The 22108-nt window shown below is 34.7% G+C and overlaps 1 protein-coding gene across 3 annotated transcripts in view; it reads left to right on the plus strand.

The window, feature by feature from the left end:
* Positions 1-22108, plus strand: part of EPHA7 (EPH receptor A7) — a 167280-nt gene that overhangs the window by 115428 nt on the left and 29744 nt on the right. For 2 of the 3 annotated variants that reach the window (XM_060030221.1, XM_060030223.1), the window contains exons 6-7: positions 18322-18446; positions 21401-21584. In XM_060030221.1, coding sequence (XP_059886204.1) covers positions 18322-18446; positions 21401-21584 — 309 coding nt within the window. The remainder of the gene's footprint in view (positions 1-18321; positions 18447-21400; positions 21585-22108) is intronic. The other variant, XM_060030222.1, reaches the window with a different exon arrangement.

Here is a 22108-nt window from a genome sequence, read left to right on the forward strand (position 1 = left end):
ATGGATGATGTCACATTTTGTAGAGCATTTACCAAGTCATATCCTTTATTAACACACAAAATTTAAAAAATGAAGATATAATAATCAAATAAGATTGTGCATCTCTGCACCTGAGCTGTGCATCTCTGCACCTGATGCCTGAATAGAGTATATCCCCTTGGATCTAAAATAAAATACTCAAGGTTTCAAATATATTGTATTTAGAATAATTACATTAAATTATAAAATGACAGTTTGCACTAGAAGAAAATAATGTCAGTGAACCGAATAGAAATGTTTTTTGTTGTGCTGTTTTGTAAAGTTGATTTGGCATGCTTATTTCCTCTTTAATTTCTTTCTTTCATAATAATACTAACAGTTATTGAAAGATTGCTAATTGCTAAACGTGATGTATGTGATTCACATTTATTATCCTTTAAAATCTCTGCAGCACCCGTATCATTTCAATTTTGCAGATGAAAAATTATGTAGTTCAGAGCAGTTTAGCAACTTGAGCAAGATGACATAACTAATAAGTGGCAGAGCTGGGATCAAATATTTTCTGTGTGACTTCAAAGCTTGTGAAGTTCAGAGGTGGAGCATTTTTATCAACACATTTTCTTTCCATTTACTCGAATTACTCATATATACATATAAAACGGTGCCCAGTCGTATGTTGTGTTGAGGGTGGAGGTTAATTTCAAGCATGAGAAATCAAATTTAGACTGATTTGAAAATACTTTTCCTTCTAAATCTGGGGCATAATGAAGTTACATGCCATGCATGTGTTTGTGTATGCACACGCGTGTATGTGTATGTGTGTGTGTGTGTGTGTGTGTGTGTGTGTGTGTGTGTGTGTGTGTGTCCTCAGTGGCCCAGTGTCCTTTTGCACTGTAGCTAAGGAATAATCTACAGTTCTTTTTAAATGGACCAATGGGCAGCTAACAAATGATTCTTTTTCATTGCACATATAACCTGGTACTCTGGCACCAGAAAATTATTCCTTGTCTGTTATTTAGTGGTAAAATATTAATGTATTCTGAAACTTTTATCAAATACTTTATTTGGGTATGTGGTTAGATGCTTAATGATAATTCTTTTTTGTCTTTGACTAAAAAAACAAACAAACAAAAAAACCCAAACCATAGAACACTAGAACTCTGTTAAACTCAAATGTTCTTATTTTAAAATACTGTAGAAGGAACCTTCCATTCAAAATAAATTCTTAATAAGCACAAACCACACAGAATCTGTCTCTCACTCTTCATTGATATGTAACACAATATATGTTAGACAATTGCTTTTGTTTGTCATCCAAGACAATTTACAGCAGAAATAGGGATGTGTTCAGAAATATGATGGAGAAGTGAAGTGTGCCACTGGACAAATTTTATTACTGGACAGAAGAGAGAATGCACTCATCTTAAAGAGCATTTAAGCATTTATTGGTCAGTGACTTGCACTTCTAAGTGAGCATCAGCAGGTTAATACTTGCAACATAGACAGTTAGAATACATTTCAATGTTACATTCTCTGCCTGCAGTTGTACTTTTTGTTTTCTTTTGTTTTATGATGGTGAAAAGTCAGATTTGTATTAACCAGGAAGTAGAATTACCTTAAATGGATTATTCATGCGACCTTCTGCCAGGCTCCTAGTCATAAGATACCAAGTCACTGGGCATACTGAAGAGCCTGGCTCTAGCATTGAGTGAGGAAAGATTGTTATGTGAACATGTAATGGAAGGTGCTCAGAACCCGGCATTGCTTCACTTCTCAGAAAACAGAAGTTGCTGTTGAGCCTTGGTGCTGGTTTGTAGGTAGTCTGTTGATTTAAGACAAAAGAGACCTACAACTGCATAACTAACCTAAAACTAAGAGAGAGAGAGAGTAGGGAGAGAGAAGAGAAGAAAGAAATTCTGTGTCAGAGGAAAATTTTAGATCAGAATTTTCTTTTCTTTTCTTTTTTTTTGTGGTACGCGGCCCTCTCACTGTTGTGGCCTCTCCCGTTGCGGAGCACAGGCTCCAGACGCGCAGGCTCAGCGGCCATGGCTCACGGGCCCAGCCGGTCCGCGGCATGTGGGATCCTCCCGGACCGGGGCACGAACCCGTGTCCCCTGCATCGGCAGGCGGACTCTCAACCACTGCGCCACCAGGGAAGCCCAGATCAGAATTTTGTTATCAGAATTTTGAAAGCAAAATGGACCATGATGACAATAGTCCCTTGAAGTTAGACCCACAGAGTTGAGGAAACGCCTAATGCTATTTCTCATGTACTGGCGAGGGTTTGAATAGAAAGCTGAAGAGTTATCAATTTCATACCTTTATTAAATATAGAGTTTATTTTTAGAGAATATGCACCAATAAAATTTCTGAGACTGCCTTATATTAATGAGAAATATCTTTAATGTACAAGTCATTTATTTCACAATACTTTTCTGTAGTTACCACATTTAGAAATCAGTAGTGATAAAATTACCAAAATATGTTGGTCATAAAGTGCTTTTAATTACAGATATGAAAAGTTTGTATATGAGTATCATTATATATATGTGTATATGTATGCACATGTTCATATATAGGATACATATGTATTTATATTTAGGTACTGTAGATGAAGAACTATAGTATTTTCTTACATGCAAAATTACTTCAAATAAATATTAAGAGGATATATTTTATATATGTATATAAATATAAAGTGTGTATCAATTTTTATAAAAGTAATTTGTTCTTTTATAATTTTCAAATATTTTGCTTTTTTATCCCAAGCAGTTTTAAGGCCAAAAGACTAGGTATTAACTAACTTAATGATGACCATTTAAATAAAAATTCAGGGAATTGAAACTAATATTTTGATGGGCTTTGTTTTATTAACAAGTATATTATATATAACCAATGTCTTTATGTCTGGTGATTTTATATATCTCCAAAATCCTGTGCAGACACACAGAACAAGATGTAATGAGAGAACTTGGTTGCATTTGGAAATTATTTTAATAAAATAAAATAACACCTCAGAATACCATAAGCAAAATTATGCTTATTTGAAAGAATAGTTTGAATTCATTGGTATCAGAATTTATCTTACTGATATTGATATATTGAAAATTACCAAAAATTAATAACTGACTTTTAAGTTACTCTAATATAGGATGGTTTCACTAGTTTGTTTGTCTTTTTTCTTTTTATCATTTGGCATTTTGTGATGGTTCTCCCTTAGAGAATTGCAATAGATATTGCAAGCAGTAGTCAAAAAAAACCCAGTCTGATCTTAAGGTATGTATTCAACTTCACAAAGTTCTGAAAGATACTTTCACACTTTAATTTGAGAGAATAATTATCCTGGAACAACAACAAAAAAATTTGCATCCTAGAGGAAATTTTTAGATAATTGAGAGTTGTACTTTATCTGTTAAACCAGAATTTAATATGTACCTAAAGGCTGGGAACTGTGATAAATAGGACATTTTGTTGTCACAACCAAGCATATCCCTCCAACCTTATGGAGCATACAGTGGGGGAGACAGACATTCATCAAATGATTATACTAGGGCTTCCCTGGTGGCGCAGTGGTTAAGAGTCCGCCTGCCGATGCAGGGGACGCGGGTTCGTGCCCCGGTCTGGGAAGATCCCACGTGCCGCAGGGCGGCTGGGCCCAGTGAGCCATGGCCACTGAGCCTGCGCGTCCGGAGCCTGCGCTCCGCAACGGGAGAGGTCACAACAGTGAGAGGCCCGCGTACCGCAAAAAAAAAAAAAAAAAATTATTATTATTATTATTATTATTATACTAACGCATGTCAATTTCCACCTCTAAACTGCTGTAAATGGAAATTTTCTAATTCCATGAGAACACAAATAGATTGGGTTGTATTCAGTCAGAGAAGTTGGAAAAGATACTCTAAGAGGAAAAGTCAGAATGATGTTTCACCTCAGTGTGAACGGGAGTTTGTCACAGCTGAGGAACAAAAGGAATATAGGTTGCACAGAATGGGGGGATATTTATACATGGTGAGGCCGGAAAGATAGATGGAGGTCAAACAGTAAGTTATGTTAAGGTTTTGGTCCTTATTCTAAAGTCATGGAAAGCCGATTTTTAACAGCTGTCATTAGATATAATTTGCATACTATAAAATTTACCCATTTCAAGTGTATAATTCAATGATTTTTGGTAAATTTAAAGAGTTGCGTAATCATCACCACAATAAAATATTAAAATTTTAGTATTAAAATATTACCATTACCCTAGTAAGATCCCTCCTGCCCATTTTCAGTCACTCCCCATTCCTACCCCCAGACCTAGCCAGCTACTAATCTAATTTTCATCTCTATAGCAGCGGTTCCCAACCTTTTTGGCACCAGGGACCAGCTTCATGGAAGACAATTTTTCCACCGACAGTAGGGGACGGGGATGGTTCTGGCAGTAATGTGAGCAATGGGGAGCAGCAAATGAAGCTTCCATTCACTAGCCTGCTGCTCACCTCCTGCTGTGCGGCCCAGTTCCTAACAGGCCTCTGACCAGTACTGGTCCTCGGCCCAGAGGTTGGGGACCACTGCTCTGTCTTTCTAAACATTTTATATAAATAGAGTCATACAATGTGGGTCTTATGCATCTGACGTCTTTCAGTTAGCACAATGTTTTTTGAGGTTCATTTATGTTGTACCTTATAGCAAGTCCATTCATTTTTATGAATTGAATATATACTGAATATATACTGTTCCCTTGTATATATTCCATTTTATTTGTTTACCAGTTGTTGGATCTTTAGGTTGTTTCCACTTTTTGGCTATATGAATAATATTGCTATAAACTTTCATGTTAATGTCTTCGTGTGGACCTATGTTTTCATTTCTCCAGCGTAGACAACTAAGAGTGGAATTACAGGGTCATAGGGTAACTTTATATCTGACTATTAAAAGAATTGTCGAACTGCTTATCGAAAGTGGCTGTCCTATTTTACATTTCCACCAACAGTGTATGAGAGTTCTAGATTTTCCCACATCCTTTCCAACACTTGTTATTATCTGTCTTGTTGACTGTAGCCATTCTAGTTGATATCAAGTATATAGTATCTTAATGTGTTTTTAATTTGCATTTCCTTAATGACTAATGAAAATAAGCATCTTTTTATACAACCTTCAGGAAATTTGACTTTTGAATGAGGAGAAGTGGCTTGCAGAAGGAAAGAAAAGAATTAGCCAGACAGATAGAGAAAAACTAGAAGAATGTGTCATGCGAGCCAAGGATAAAATGAGGAAAAGTTAACAATATTAATGCTGTTGAGAATACAAGAAAGATGAGGATTGAGAAAAGTACTTCACTGTGGTTAGATGAGGGCATCAGTGGCTTATCCAACCAACTGGATGGAATGAGGTGGACTGAAGCCAGACTAGAGAAGGTTGGAGCATGAATGGGTTTTGAAGAAAGGGAGAAAAAGAATCTAGACAAGTTTTCTGGCATATTTGGCTGTAAAGGGAAGAAGAGTGATTCCCTGGCAGATGAAAGGGGATATAGGCTTGAGAAATAATTTTATTTGCACGGGAGAAATCTGTAAAGTCTATTAGGCAGAATCCAGTGGAGAGGAAGAGATTGGTTACGTAAAAGAGAAACGGTAATTTGTATGTAATAAATGTATCCATTTACTTAGCATGTACTAAGTGGCTAAAATATGCAGGTGGTGTGTTCCTTGCTAGTACTGTCAATCAATTTGAGACTCTCTATTTCACCTAGGAATTCCTCGTGTCAAATGGCTAAATGAAATAATGTCATTAAAAGGTGTTGTTATAAAAAATTCTCTTTAGTTAACATGTTATTCATGCTGTCTAGTAAATGGCTTTTCTCCAGGAAAATCTGTTTAAATCACCTGATATGACCTTTTCAGACCTGACCATTGTACTGTTCAGGTTTTCTACAACTATCTGGTCCTATAAGAAAAAGCCTTACCTGGGCTTCCCTGGTGATGCAGTGGTTGAGAGTCCGCCTGCCGATGCAAGGGACACGGGTTCGTGCCCCGGTCCGGGAGGATCCCACATGCCGTGGAGTGGCTGGGCCCGTGAGCCATGGCTGCTGAGCCTGCGCGTCCAGAGCCTGTGCTCCACAACGGGAGAGGACACAGCAGTGAGAGGCCCGCGTACCAAAAAAAAAAAAAAAAAAAAAAAAAAAAAGCCTTACCTGAAATAGCTCCCCGATGTGACTAAAAAAAGAAAAAAATTTTTCTCACTTCACTCTTAAATTTGCCAGATAAAGATTTAGTGATATCATAAATATCTCTCAAGTCCCAGTTTACATAACCTTACTTTTTATCCATGATCTGGTGCCTTCACTTAGGAATCAGAATCACTTTCCTTCATCCTTTCTGTTCTATATTCAGAAGAGAAATTAATCGAGGAGGTTGGAAGTGTAGGAATCAAGTTAAGTCAATGATCTCCCTTTCTCTTGCTATTGGGAAGATGAGGGTGGCAGACACTGCAGGTTTCCTCCCTAATATCAAGTTCTATCTTCTTATTTACTATCGTTTTTTTAGGGCAGCAGTACACCCAGCTTAAATTTTAGAAATCCATGTCCAACCTAGAGAATAAGATGAATGAGACAAAAGCAAAAGACTGCTAGAGCTTGCTGGAATAGTTGGCTTTCCTTATTTAGACCCGGAGCATTCCACACTGCCTTTTCATTGCAAGCCTGCAACGAGGATATGATTGCTGTAGCAGCGGCAATCGCAACGCATTGCAACCATGAGGGAAAGGCCAGGAGAATCATCTTTACACCCTTGAGCCACTGGACAAAATAGAGCAACTGCTCACCTTTTATTCCTTTTTGCATGAGAAAAGTAAAAAACAATTAAACCCTTGTTTATTGGGGTTTACTTACTTGCAACAAAACAAACTCTAACTTAGAAGTGAGCAAACTTTTTCTGAAAAGGACAAGATAATAAAAATTTCCTGCTTTATAGGCCATATTTTCTCTGTTATAATTCCTCACCTCTGATATTTTAGCACAAATAGCACCCATAAGCCATATGTAAACAGATGGATGCAGCTGTGTTCTAGTGAAATTTTATTTACAAAAACAGGTAACTAGCCAGATTTGGCCCAAGGCCGTAGACCCCTGCTTTAACTGATAAAAGGTGAAACTAGGGACGTATTGTCCTTGTATTTATGTTCTAGTTAGTTATTGAGATGGTTATTTCCTGGTGGCTGGAGACTATTTAGGAATAAAGTCAAAACTCCCTAAAAGGAAGATGAGGGCAGTGGCAGAAGCCTAGCAAATACTGATCAGTTTCTGTCTCTGGCTAAGAGACATCAGAATTTTGTCAGGATTCTGGAAGATTTGAATTCTTGTATTGAAGCACCTGTATTAAATAGTAATAGCAAAAACATTTTTTTCATCCTATTGGTTTTTCTGTTTTCCGTAGTTACTAGTATGGAAGCAGAATTGTTTTTAACTCATTTTCTGAACAAATGTACAATATTTTAACAACATTCTGGGTCAAAATGTGTTTGTTGGCTAACCTGGCAATCTAAATGCTTTTTTTTGATACTGATTCTATGGAAAATGAAGTCCAAGTTACAAACAACTAAACTACAAATTAACTTTTGAAACCAAACTTATTCATAAATTGGTAACTCTCCCTATATATAACTATTTAATTATAAGCCAGATTTTCCCAATGTATAAAAGTGACTCTTTGGGTACTAATTGGCTACTTTAGGAAACTGCATTAATTTTCTTTTGGTACTAAAATATTATTTAGTAAATTACTGCCACGTGGCACCATCGGCATTATACAGGTTTAGGAAATTTAAGGCAGTTTTCATTTATGCCTGACTTCCTAGGCAATAGCAACAACTTTCAAATACAAGCTGCAAAGCTAGTTGAAATGTATTTAGGAGACTCTATTAAACTACGTACTTAGTTTGTAGTAGGTTCTTGAAATAAAGTAATAAATCTTGACTGGTGTTGAGAACTTATTATTAAGCAATGTGAATCTCTTAAGTTTATGCACTTCAGAGATGAAATGTATTCAGAGTACCTGGAGCAATTGGGATGATAACATTTTTTAATTGCACATTTTAAGTGAGATAATTTTAGTGAGGCTTTTTTTTTTGTTTTTTTTGCGGTACTCAAGCCTCTCACTGTTGTGGCCTCTCCTGTTGTGGAGCACAGGCTCCGGACGCACAGGGTCCGGACGCACAGGCTCAGCAGCCATGGCTCACGGGCCCAGCCGCTCCGCGGCATGTAGGGATTTTCCCAGACCGGGGCACGAACCCGTGTCCCTTGCATCGGCAGGCGGACTCTCAAGCACTGCGCCACCAGGGAAGCCCTGTTTTAGTGAGCTTTGAGATACTTTAGGTTTCCGTCTTTTTCTGCTCCTCCACCTTCTCCTTCTTCTCCTCTTCCTCCTCGTTACATTCTTCTTCCTCCTTCTTTTCCTTCTTGAATAATCAAACTTATAATAGAACAGAGAATTAAAATCAAATTAGTTGCGAGGAGCACTAGAGTGATGATTTCTGCAAAAAATGTAAAAAAATAAGATAAAACCACTAATGAAGAACAATAGCTGGAAAACAATACTGTTAGATAATATTTAAGAAAATAGATTGATTTGGATACATACAAGTTTTAGGTAGGCCTAGAAAAAATACAGTCGAAAATAATTCATACCAGAGTAGAAGACACAAGCAGGAAAAGTAAAATAAAAAGAAACTGTAAAGTGGAAAAGGATGAGATTGATAGCAGCCAGAATATAATGAAATTGGCTGTTCTCTTCAACCGTTATCAAGAACTTGGGATAGAGTAAAAGAATGGTGTAACAGGGAACTGTCACACTTACTTTTGCTGTATTATGTTTTGTATTGTATCACTTTAAACACATTCATCTCTTTGTAAACAGATATACCCTCAATTATATATCATGTAATAAAGTAGCTTTCAAAAAATTTTTAATGTGTTTATTAAAAGTAATTCATAGGGCTTCCCTGGTGGCGCAGTTGTTGAGAGTCCGCCTGCCGATGCAGGGGACACGGGTTTGTACCCCGGTCCGGGAAGATCCCACATGCTGTGGAGCAGCTGGGCCCGTGAGCCATGGCCTCTGAGCCTGCGCGTCCGGAGCCTGTGCTCCGCACAGGGAGAGACCACAACAGTGAGAGGCCCGCGTACCGCAAAAAAAAAAAAAAAAAAAGTAATTCATAGATGCACGTTGTAGATCTGTACTTTGGTATATTTATACACAAACACACATGTGACACCAACATTTTATGAAACCATATCACTATATGCAGTAAACTCAATTTTTATGGTTTCATTCATTTTTTTAAAAACTTTGGTTGTAACACATTATACTCATTTTATGATGATGAGAAATGGTGGTGTACTGGAAAAGGACTTGGGAGTTAAAAATGCAGTGTAGTCACATAGTAAGCACACAGCTGGCATTCAGTAATGTAAGTTTATTCTAATGGGAATTCTGAATATACATTATTAATGTCCTGCTTCAAGGCAAATCTCATGTCTCCTCTTTCTTTAATATTCTTTCTATTAACAATGTTCCTCTTAATAAACAACCTACATGTTATTTAAATAAACGCTATACTGCCTCTGAAAAGTAAATGGAATCTTTGGAATTCCAGAATGTTATACTATACAGAATAATATTTTAAACATTGTGTAGATATTTAGCAAGAGGAGCTAATGAGCTTACTTAGCCACATAGTTATATATGTAAATATTAGTATATGTTATTACATAATTTAAGAATCATTCATATGTGTTCATGATACATATAATAGTATATAAATTAAAATTATTTATCTAAATGAGGGACTACATTCATCTCATACTGTAAGGAAGTATAGTTACAGTATATTGAATTAAAAATTTAGACAGTCCGTGTTTAATATAAATTAATGGAAAGAATATTCATGTTGTAAAGAATGTAAATAGATAACTATGAAAATTATAATTAAATATAGCCATAACACAAGGATTTGGACTAAATCAACATTTCAAAAATTTTCGACTGGTATTACAATATTTTTGTGATTGAAATACAACATGATTCTCTATTTATAATAAAACATGTTCCAAGGTCAAAGAAAATGTTCACAACTGAAAAGCTTATTCTGATGACATGTAAAGGAGGTTTTGGTCATTAACAAATGTGTATACACACACATGTATATCTTATTCTTAATAAAGGTTTATTTTCATTATTGAAAAGGTCTGATTGTGGGCTATAGCTATCCCATACTTCCTTATAAATCACTTCTATAAATAGTTCATCATTAAAGTGAGACTATAGTCACGTCGTTGACCTTATAAATAGGTAGCCTTTAGCTCTAGATTCATGGAAAATTAGACATGGAGTCAGATTACTTGATAGACCACATGTGAAAGTATGCGTTTTTTTTCTAAAGCAATCAAAATATTAATTTCTCCACCACCCAAAATAGAAGAGATTGCTTCATCTGTATTTTTCTCTCAACTTAATACGTAATATTTTTAAAAGAATGTGTGTTGTTGGACCTCTTCCCATTTTGGTAGTTATTTCATTTTTTTACAATGATACGTTCCTTCTAAATTACTTAACCTTAATGTCTTTCTGTTTAGCTGGTGTGTATAAAATAGAGAGTATAAATTATGGAAATTGGTCATTTCTAAATGATAGAAATTGAATAAAACCTGTCAATATTTAAAAGCCTAACGTTTGCCAGCATTTATTATAGACAGCCCTGGAATTCCACATTGAAATGACAATTTATGTTCCTGCCAAAGCTTCAGAGGAATTGATCTCAGGCTAGCTGTACAGCAGCTTCATCTCAGGCCCATTTGAAAAATAATGATGCCTGAATCTGATCTCAGGATCAGAGTATTCTGGAATGAGTCCCAGGCATCAGTAAGTCTAATACAGACAAACTAAGTATAGGATAATAATATACATATATATATATGTATTTCTTACCATGTCGCAGGAGTGGTTTTAAGTATTTAAATACTGATTTCCAGAACAATTCTATTTATGAAGTATGCACTCTGATTAAAGCTATTTTAAAGTTGAGAAAACTGATGCTCAAGAAGTTTGTTTCCTTGTTCAAGACTGCACAATTTGCAAATAAACGCTGGAACCTAGGTGCACACCCAGTAGACTAGCTCATGAGCCCATGCTCTTCAGTCCTTGGCTCTATTGCTTCTCCAAATGTCCTTCCTTCAAGGAGCATCAGAATAGCTGAGGAGATAAACAACTATGAAATAATTAAACATTACATTGTGTAGTACTGTCAGCAAGGGAAATAGGATTTGGGGGAAAAAATAATAAAATAATTCTGTATTAGCCGAAGCAGAGGAAGAATGATTCAGTGAGTTGTAACTTTTTTGTGGAGGCCACTACAAAATAATGGATCCAATCTTGAACCTGGCTTTCTTATTATTTAAGATAATGGGAGAGGACTATAGTTATTTATAAGCATCTGGTCAAATATATCAGTCGTACATCCACAGAATGGAATACAACAGCTGATTAAAGAGTGATACAGATATGTATATGTTGAATGATACAAGTTATAAAATACAAGACAAATGAAAAAATCAGGGTTTTGAACTATTAGAATAATATCATCCCTGTTTTTAAAATATACATACTTTCATATATAGCTAGACTATTTTTGTGAGGATACCAAAGAAACTACTAAAAGTAGTTGCTTTAAGGAAGGGTAACTTTGTGACATGGGAACCAGGTTCAGAGGAAATCTCCCTTTTCAGTATATTCTCTTTTGTACCGTTTGAATTTTGTTGCATATAATATGCATTTGCCATTTTTAAAAAAGTAATTTTAAAAATCGCTGCTCAGATTGACCTCTTCTGGTATCTGCAGGTTCTAGGACTCCTACCTATTGAATGGATCCCTAAGGGTCTTTTCATCATTATGGCCCATCATGTATTCTCAACAAATGCTAAGTGTGTGACTTAGCTTTCCTGCTTCTATTGCCTGCTCTCAAGAAGTGCCAGCACCTAGAATTATTGCAGCGTAGTTGACAAAAGAGAGGGATTAGAATTTGAAAAACGTGATTGAATCCAAAATCTGCCCCTTTCTGAGTGGATGCTACTTAATTTCTGTAACCCTTAGCTTTTCCACCAATGAATAGAACAACACTACCTACGTGCACGGTTGCAGTAGGGAAGAAAGGAGGTATATATATATATATTTTTTTAATTAATTTATAGCAAACTGTAAGTTTCTATAGAAATGCCACCATGCCCTGCATCGAGTAAATGCCAAACAAACATTTGTTGAGTAGAACTGAGCTAGTAAGAGTATTAACTGTTGATTGAAAAGATAGGTGACATGTATGACTCAGTATCAAGGGCTCCTTAACCCTGCTGGATTGTCATGTTCGATTATCATTTAGTTATTCCTCTGTGGGTAGGACTGGTGTGAATAGTACAGCTAGTTCTGGGCAGCTGCCTAATTTATACCTACTGTTTTTACAATATTCTATTCTGTTTACATTGATAGTTACAATTACATTGTAATTCTATGAAAATGCAAATGCACCTGGAGTTACAAATCAACGGCCTCGTCAATTCACGTTTTAGTCAGTACTTAAGCGGAGATGAGCAGAAGTCCAGATATGTTTTTAGAACCAATTGCCACAGTGGCTTTCTCCACAACCTTCAGCTCTTTGCTCTTTAAAGCTCTTTACATAGACTTTCCAGGAAGTGCGAACTCCTATTGTAATTAATTAAACATCCAAACAATTGGTTACTAATCATCTGATGATGACAGAGGAAACTTTATTTTCAGAAAGATGTATTAGCAGATCATTTTTGCAAAGATGTTGTGACTGTTGCTTTAAAGAACAGCGCTATCCTTAGTTGATCAAGTAGCAGAGTAGTGACGTTTGTTGTTCTGTGAGGAGTGTTATTACCCTACTGAAACGATATTGACTTTACTCACAATATATACTTGACTTGGCACCCCAATCACGATGCTTTCTTTTTCCTGCTTTGTCAGTTCAATATCATTCATTTTTTGTTACAGAACTTTCAGATCTTATTTTTTAGCTCTTATTCAAGTTGTCTTTTCAGTAATTGTTCTTAAATATATTTAGAAATCCATTCTGTGATATGTCATGTATTATATTGTGTATTTTACATTTTTGAATAAAACATCATCATTCTAATTGGTAGGTCATAGCTGGCAATGCAAAGAGCATAATTTAATTTTGAGAAAGATCAATTCATTTCCCACTGATTTTTTCAACTATTATAGAATGAGATTTATGTTTGTTTTAGCCACAAATCATCTTTCTCTCCAACCAAAAACAGTTTGACAGGTACGTATTGCAAATGGATTGCTCATAATTCCTGCAGACTCAATTGCCCTTAATCCCTGTGCTTTAATTTTTAGATAAAATTTTATATTTATTGCTCATGATATTATTACTGACCCTTTTTTGTTCACAGCCAGTAAATTGAAGTTTAGTGAAATCACGTTAGAATTTTTTACTTATTCCTAAATACCCTAAAAATTGAATTGATATGTTACATGATACTCCACTGGATCATGTATAGTTTTGGTCTACTCTTTTGTTATTGGAATAAATTTACATGTGTTTTTATACGTTTGTCCTGTAGTGCAAAAATGAAACACCTATGAGGAAGAGTAAGAGAGCTAAAAGTTGTGTATTATAAAATCTTAAACTCCTAATAATACACACATTTGTTATTTCAAAGGATGACAAAAATGAACTCCATACTATAAAGCAGCAAAAGTGTTCAATAAAAGTCTATTATTCTATAATTGTCAGATTTGCATTTGATTGTGTTCTAAAGATTTCTTCATTTTCACTTTTTGTATTTACCTAATGGAAACCTAACAAGTGTCAATAGATGTAACAATTTGAGGTGTGGTAAAAGGTCATTTCATACTTCTTGACCTATCTTTCCTGATTGTATTATTTAGAAATACAAATATTATTTTTCCACTTACCATTCTTTGTTGAAATTTAGTGGGAGAATTTGTGTAGTGAAAATAATGACTAGTATAAATAAATTACTTTTAAAATCCAAAATCAAATTCATGAACTTCATTGAAGTATTACCACCAAAAAAAAAAAAAAAATTCTTCCAGATGTATGATGAAGAGTTCTTTTTTATAAGGCATTGTGTTTTGAGTCTTAATCAAGATCAAAATTCCTTGATTCCATGTTATTTCAACATAAATTTCAACATATTGCATTATTAAACTATCCTATCACTAACCTTTTTTCATAGACTTTGTTAAAAATTCCAGTAAGTCTATTCTTTCTTTACTGTATGTATTAGTTTTCTATTGCTACCATAGTTACCACAAAAACTTCAAAACAACACTAATTTCTTATCTCCCAGTTCTGTGGGTCAGAGGTCTGGGCATGGCGGGGCTCAGCTGGAGCCTCAATTGCCAGCCTCTTGGGCTGAAGTCAAGTTGTCAGATGGGCTGGGCTCTTATCTGGAGCCTCTGGGGAAGATCCACTTCCAACCTCATTGATGTCAGAATTCCAGGCCTTTGTGCTGGTAGCATTGAGGTCTGCATTTCTCTGCCTCTGTCACCTAGGGCATGTCTTTGATCCTTAAAAGCTGCCGCCATACCTTATGTTCCCCAAGTGACTCCTCCAGCAGTGGCGGGTTGATTCCTTCTCATGCTTCAGATCTCTCTGGCTTCACCTTTCGCAAAATCTGTCTAGCCCTGGCTGGAGAAATCTCTCTGCTCATAAGGACTGATGTGATTAGATTGGGCCTGCTTGAAAAAGTCCGAAATAATATCTTTATTGTAAGGTCTATCACCTTAATTACATCTGCAGTGTCCCTTTTGCCTTGTAATGTTGCATATTCATACATTCCAGAGATTAGAGTATGGAGTTTGGAGGGCCATTCGCTTACTATATTATGTTTTAAAATTGTCTTTTCCTCACTTTGTGCTAGGAAATGTTTCCATACATATAGGTAAGCTTAACATTTTGGAGGGCATAGGGTGAGGGGGATGGAGCCCTTATGAGTACATTTCATCTTGTAACTTAAATATAATTTTTGTACTTGGATTTTAATTAAAAATTGATTAAGATCAAAACTCATGCATGAGTGCTTGAAGCTCAAAATCTCGAAAATGTTGACTGGCTCAGGTCTGTGCATAAACCCACCATTCTTACTGATTATTTTTTAGTTCAGAGCCTCATACTAAACGATCCTAGCCCCAAATTTACATTTTAGCCTGTTATTTGACTTTTGCTTTTCTGTTGCATCAACTTTGTTTTTATACTGTTGAGATTTACCACTTTAAACCACAGAAACCATTTCTGTATTTCCTAAGATCGTCTTTCACTGTCATTTGTATAGACTCCAGATATGTCCCCAATAATTCTTGAAAATATTTAAGGGCAAAACGTTCCATCTGTTTCTTCAGTTGAAATTAATTTTTATATCGGAATATTTCTAGAAACTTAGGTGAGAAATTAATCTGTTAATCACTTTTTAGAAACCCTACTACAAATTCATGTTTAAAAGCTTGCCTCTCTGAATTTGTTTTCTTACATTTTCCAGTGCAGGGAATTTACTATTGTCGGTTACTATTTATTAGCTTCACATTAATTCCAATTACAAAAGATTTTATTTAACTTTGATGATTATGAAAATTATAAATGTCATAATACCTTATGGGTTGTTAAGTATGTATATGATTTAATTAGTTGTATGCATATTCTTTTCAAAATGAATTCAGATTGTAGCTAATTGAATATTTTGGTGTAAGAGCATATTCTTAGTGAAATTGTTACAGTGGGATTAATTTAGCAGATCAAATATATTAACCATAGAAATCAATGTTTTTTAATATTTCTTTCAATTTTACTTTTATGTATAACTTTATCCGCAAATCATGACTGTTAGAATCTGATTAGCTTTAGAGATATTTTTGTTTATAAACTGTATATCTTATGAGTTGTATATTCTCTATACCTGAGATATTGAAACTCAAGGGAAAATATTATCAATTTTTATGTACCAAAGTGTTGTATTTGAAGGACATAGGTAGGGAAAGATTTTTCCTATCATGCAATTTATCTATTCTCAAGGGCCATGTGCTAGTACTTCTGTTTCTGACTCTTCTAAACGTGTGGCTTGATACAGTATTAGCAAGGGATACATTTTTAAAAATAAGAAATACACAGGAAATCAGGAGTATAGTCACTGACAGATATGGCTCTTTGTACAAAAGAGGGAAAATACATTGTAGAGTACTGCACTGCTAGTGCTGTGTTATGGGCTTCAACATACTGTACATTTCAAATGTGTTTTTTGGCATCTTTCCCCCCATTTCCCAATTACCATCATTTTATTGGTAAAAGTTCTTTTTCCAGGATGAGATAATGAGTTTAATGTTAATGTGTAACTTGCAGAAATCATGTCTCATTTTACACTTAGATCTTGCTGCAACATATTAGAACTAAATGAGGTACATTTATACCCCAAGTCTCTGCCATATTTTGGAGGATTCAGTGTCTCGTCTCTCTCATCTTGCTGTTTAGGGATAGGAACTAAGCAAAGTGTTTTATAGTTTGACTTACACTGAAAATCACATTAAGCTATGTGTGTTGTTTAAAGAAGACCTAGAGGTTGGCACCTAATAGTGCTCCCACCTATTTCCATTTAACCTGTTTCCAAATGGCACACCTCATGCCGTAAACCCTGATCAGAGACCCAGCAGCCTTACTGAGTAATTTATGTATTGACTATTGTAGTATTCTCACCTGTGCTGCATTCTGTTTTTTACTAATTAAAATTAAAATACAGATTTTATGAATGGCGTTAAGTAAATTAGACTATTAGAGATTCCTGGCTAAGTAGAATCTCATCTCACCATTAGCTGGGGAATGTGTTTCCCAAGGCTATGGCTTGGGGCTGCAGCTTCTTAAACCACACAGTTGGCTGAGATGCTAAAAATGTTATGGGTGGAAAGATAAATTACTTTAGAAACAAGTTCTTCTTCACTGCACATACCCAGGTTTTAAAAGTCATGGCAAAAATAAGATTCCTTATTAGAAATTGGCTTCATTGGAAACATATCAGAAACGCATTTAGTCTGTAAACACAGTCTGTTGAGTACTTCAGCTGCATGCCCCTAAAGGGAAAGTTGTTCCACTTAATCCGCCCTAGTTATGCTTTTGTTAGTAATCTGAGAGGAAATGGGAGTCCTGCATCTTCCAGGTCATTCCCTCAAAATCGTCAAGCCAGACAGCAGTGACAAATGTTTTTTCTAGATATTGATATAAGAAAATATCAAGAAGTAGAAGAAACAAAATAAAGCCAAAGGGATAAACATCAGAAGCTTGCTTCAACAGCTTTAGACCCATATAATTGCTTTTCTGTCAGCAGGATTATTAACAATTTTGGACATCTGAAAATTAAATTAACAGCCTGAAAACATTTTACAGAATGAGATAGAGCATGATACATGAAACATAATGACCCCACTGAAATGCAGCCAAGCCAGTGCAGCTACTCATTTAGACAGAGAAGACAACTAGTTAATCGTCACTGAACAAATTAGACGGAGCAGATTAGTTTGCTACATTCCACAGTCTTAGCTACCAAAAAGAGTATATGCCACTAATTAGGATGAAAGAACTCTAGCATGTTATTATCTGTATATAGAGAGAAAGCAAAACTGTAGCTTGAATTGCTTCTATCAAAGCTTGAAGCCTAGGTTACGTAGGTATAAATTACATGTGGAAGAGTCTGTGTGTGTATGTGTGATCACGCACATATTTAAGTAACAGAAGCCTTAGCATTTTCTTGCACCTTAACCTAATGAAGTATGAAACACCCACACGCACACACATGCACAGACACACACATGAAACATAAAAACATTTTTTTAAAGTTTGATTCCTTTAATTGAAAATGAAAGTAGCCATTTCATATACTTTATCTGGCACAGTATTAAGTTATTTGTTTCTTGTAAAAAGTGTATTGCTGTTGCATGTGAAATAAATATTTGGACTTAGATCATATTTTGTAGCCTTAATTAGCATTCCTTTGCTTAATTGTCATTCTCAGCCCCATCATTTCCATTTTTCACTAACTTGAACAATGCTATCTTCTGCTGTTTGCACTTTAATTTAAATTTCTATTAAGGTTTATGAACAGTAATAAGGTTCTGTTTGAATATTCATTAGCTTCTGAATTGTGAGCTATGAAAAGGTGCTTTCTTTTACCTTAATGAAACCGGCACAGCATGGGACTGATCAGTTGTGACATTTGATTTGAGGCATCCAGTGAATTTTCTCATTGTTTATTGACACATCTTGTCCAAACAGCTCCCTCGCAAGTGAGCGGAGTAATGAAGGAGAGAGTGCTGCAGCGGAGTGTGGAGCTTTCCTGGCAGGAACCGGAGCATCCCAATGGAGTCATCACCGAATATGAAATCAAGTATTACGAGAAAGTAAGTGCTAAGAACAGCTGAAATGTACAACCATGTACGACACTCGGTGTGTCTTGTGTCATCCTACTGCACTGTCGACTAAAGCTGGCCATTATAACAGCTATTTGGAGCTACTTCAAAATAGATAGTTAACTTTAGCCACTTTTAATAACCTTCTCCCTGAATCTCTGGTTCATTATTATAATGATAGTTTCTGTGTATTAAGTTTTTGTGTTACACAGATGCAAATATTCCACTAGTAGTATGTTTAGGTATTCAAGTTTTGATGTCCTAATGATTAGTTGTAGGATGTTTAGTACCACAGAAACCACAGAACCCAATGTGGTATTTTTTTTTCCCTCTGTGTTTTTGAAAATGTTTCTTTTAGGGTGTCTGTTTGAGCCCTTGATGATTTATTTTATGTATGTGGTTTCAGTGATAATGACGTGGCCTCAAATAATTTTGTAATTTGAAAAAAATAAGAATATTTCCTGTAATAAATGTGTAGAGTTCTCCAAACTTCAGAGTCAGGTGATAATATTTCACTCCTTTAAATTCCTCCTGAAATTTATATTTATATTTCACTCCTTATATTTATATTTCACTCCTTATATTTATTTATATTTATATAAATAAATATATTTATTTATATTCATTTATATTTACTCCTTATATTTATTTATATTTCACTCCTTATATTTATATTTATATTTCACTCCTTTAAATTCCTCCTGAAATTTATTTCATATATCTTATACTAATTATGTCTACTACTTCTTTATACCCTTCTCTCCATGAAAAAAAATAGCATGGCTAAAACTCAAGTACTGCCCCTTTAATCCCCTATCAGGGCTAAATTTTAGTAAATAATGACATATCTCAGTGTATGAGTGCATTTATTTCTGACCCGTCTAGAGAAAGAGAGACAGACAGACACAACCCTGTTCACAAATTATTTTCTAGGCTCTACCTCTCAGAAAGACCTGATTCAAGGTTTGAAACATGGAAACTATTATTATTACTAATAGTAATAATAATAATGTGTTACTATTATTGACTTAATTAGCTGAAGTACTCTAATATACATAACCATTTTAACCATTTAGACAGAATTTCGAAATGGAAACCTAAAGCTTTGGAAATATTTGGGGACTGAATTGACTTGATTGAATCACTTAAATGCATACAGTGCCTTGGCAATAGACACTTTTTTTTCACTTTGATGGAAAAACAGATAGTTTAAGATTAGTTTCAACGTTCAGATTGAGTTTACAATATTTTTACTTATTATTTCCTTTATGAATACGTAACTTCCATAGCCAAAGTTACATTGTAAATACCTCATTTTTGTACCAGAGAATACATTTCTTGTCTCATCAAATGTATTTCTAAGGAGATCCTTGTTTTTAGTGTTGGGTTTGTTATGTCTGTTTTCCGGTGAACTCTGACAGTTATAAGTCCCTTCTGAAATTTCATCAGATTTCAAAAGCAATGAAAAATACATTTTAAAAATATAAGTTAGGTGGTAAGTGAGAGTAAAGTTTCTTACGATGCAACACAATATTTTGCAAATCCTTGCTCTGGAATAAATTTGTTCAAATAGTTACTTTTCCATTTTACATGACAGAAACAGTTTATCTACATTCACTGAATTTTACAAATTACAAAAAGTCTTAAAAATAATACTATTGCTTTATAATGTATGTAAGCCTGTGATCTAATGTATATGTCATTATGTCTTCTAATATCAGTTATGCCTAGTTCTTTTATTTGAGATAAATATACATTTATAATATCAACTCTCATTTTTATAAATGATTATAATGAAGACAATTACAATTCAGCTTCACTAAATCCAGTTTAAGTATACATTTATTTACGCTTTTGCAAATATCATCGTGAAGGTAAATCAAACAACCAAACCAACATTTTCAGATTTCACTGAATAGTTTTATTTCTAGACACAGTTGATCACAGGTATTTATTATTGAACAAGTAAGAACCCATCTAGAATTGTATGTTTTGATGAGTAGTTTTTATAACTTTTTTCATAAACAACACATTAGAATCATATCAACTAAGCTTTAAATTTTTATTCATTTAACTATTGTTTTGATGGCATGTTTTATATTCTTGATTTTTTAATTATTCCATTCTTAAGCTTATCATATGTAATATGATAAACACATTTTTAAACTCTACAAGCCTCAGTTTTCATATCTGAAAAATGGGGAAATTGAACTGAGATGTTTAAAATATTGCCAAATCATAAATTATATGACACTTTAAGTTTTATATTTAAGACATTAACTTTTATATTAATAGTTTTAACTTCAAATATTCCATCAAATGCTATTTTGTAAAAGTGGTTTTATTCTGCGAGAAATACATTTTTTTTTTAGCTGCACTGCCCCCTGCAGTGAAAGCACAGAGTCTTAACCACTGGACCGCCAGGGAAGTCCCCTGAAAAATGCAATTTTTAATGAAAACAATTGATATGTCACTATGCTGGTGGTATTAGCTAAGTTTCTTGATTTTATAGATTTCTTCATTTTTAGCCTGTGGCTTTTTGCTTGTTGAATAACATTCAGGAACAGTATTAAGAGAACCACATTATGAAGTGAAGACCTCTACTAAACTGTAGATTTTACAAGTGTACTTATGTTTTGGTCAAAAGAACATTTGATTATATTTATGGCTAAATAGTTCTTGCCAATCTGCCCTCTACCAACAAAGCAAAGGCTCAAAACATCATAAATGTTTTAAAAAAATTATTTCTCTTTGAAATTTATAGAACAAAGACATGTGCTCACATTATTTTATATTATCTGAGAAACAATTCAGTGTTCCAATATTACACAGGGTACAGTGTAGCCTTTATAAAAACAATGCAGCAAATTGAAGTAAATTGCAAGAATTGGCTGTCAAATTGCCTGGTTGCAATCACAATTAAATATTCCCTGTATTGTTTCTAGGATCAAAGGGAACGGACCTACTCGACATTAAAAACCAAGTCCACTTCGGCCTCCATTAACAACCTGAAGCCAGGAACAGTGTATGTTTTCCAGATTCGGGCTTTTACTGCTGCTGGTTATGGAAATTACAGTCCCAGACTTGACGTTGCTACACTAGAGGAAGCTACAGGTAAAATGTTTGAAGGTAATTACCATCTTTGGTTTGGATTCTTACTCTCTATAACTCTGGCATATTTTTTTTCAGTACTGGGGGCGATGATTTAGTTCAAGATGATTTTTACTTTTAAAGGTGAATGTATATGCATATATATATATATATTCTTTGTAAAGGTTATTCAGAATAATAATTTAAAATTTGCAGTTTTGTTTTGTGATGTTATACCCTTGTGACTTAAATTAGTTTCTTTAATACAGACTGGGTTTATTTTGAAAAGATAAAGTCAGAAACAGAAGCAGGACTTGTTCAAATGTGTATTGATACAGACTGTTTTGATACACCCCAAAATGATCTTACTCTAGTTGTCAGTCAAAGCTGCCCCCAAAATGAAGCCAAATGAAGCCAGGAAAACCCCCAGATGAAGCCAGGATGTACACCAGGGTGGGCCAGAGAAAGGTGGTTTATAATAATCATGGTTAATTCAAGCTACTTACCTTTTAGCAATGATTTCAAAACTTGCCATTCAAGAAGAAGATCTTAGACCTTGTCAT

The sequence above is a fragment of the Delphinus delphis genome, chromosome 14 (assembly GCF_949987515.2).
Source record: "Delphinus delphis chromosome 14, mDelDel1.2, whole genome shotgun sequence".
Lineage (NCBI taxonomy): Eukaryota > Metazoa > Chordata > Mammalia > Artiodactyla > Delphinidae > Delphinus > Delphinus delphis.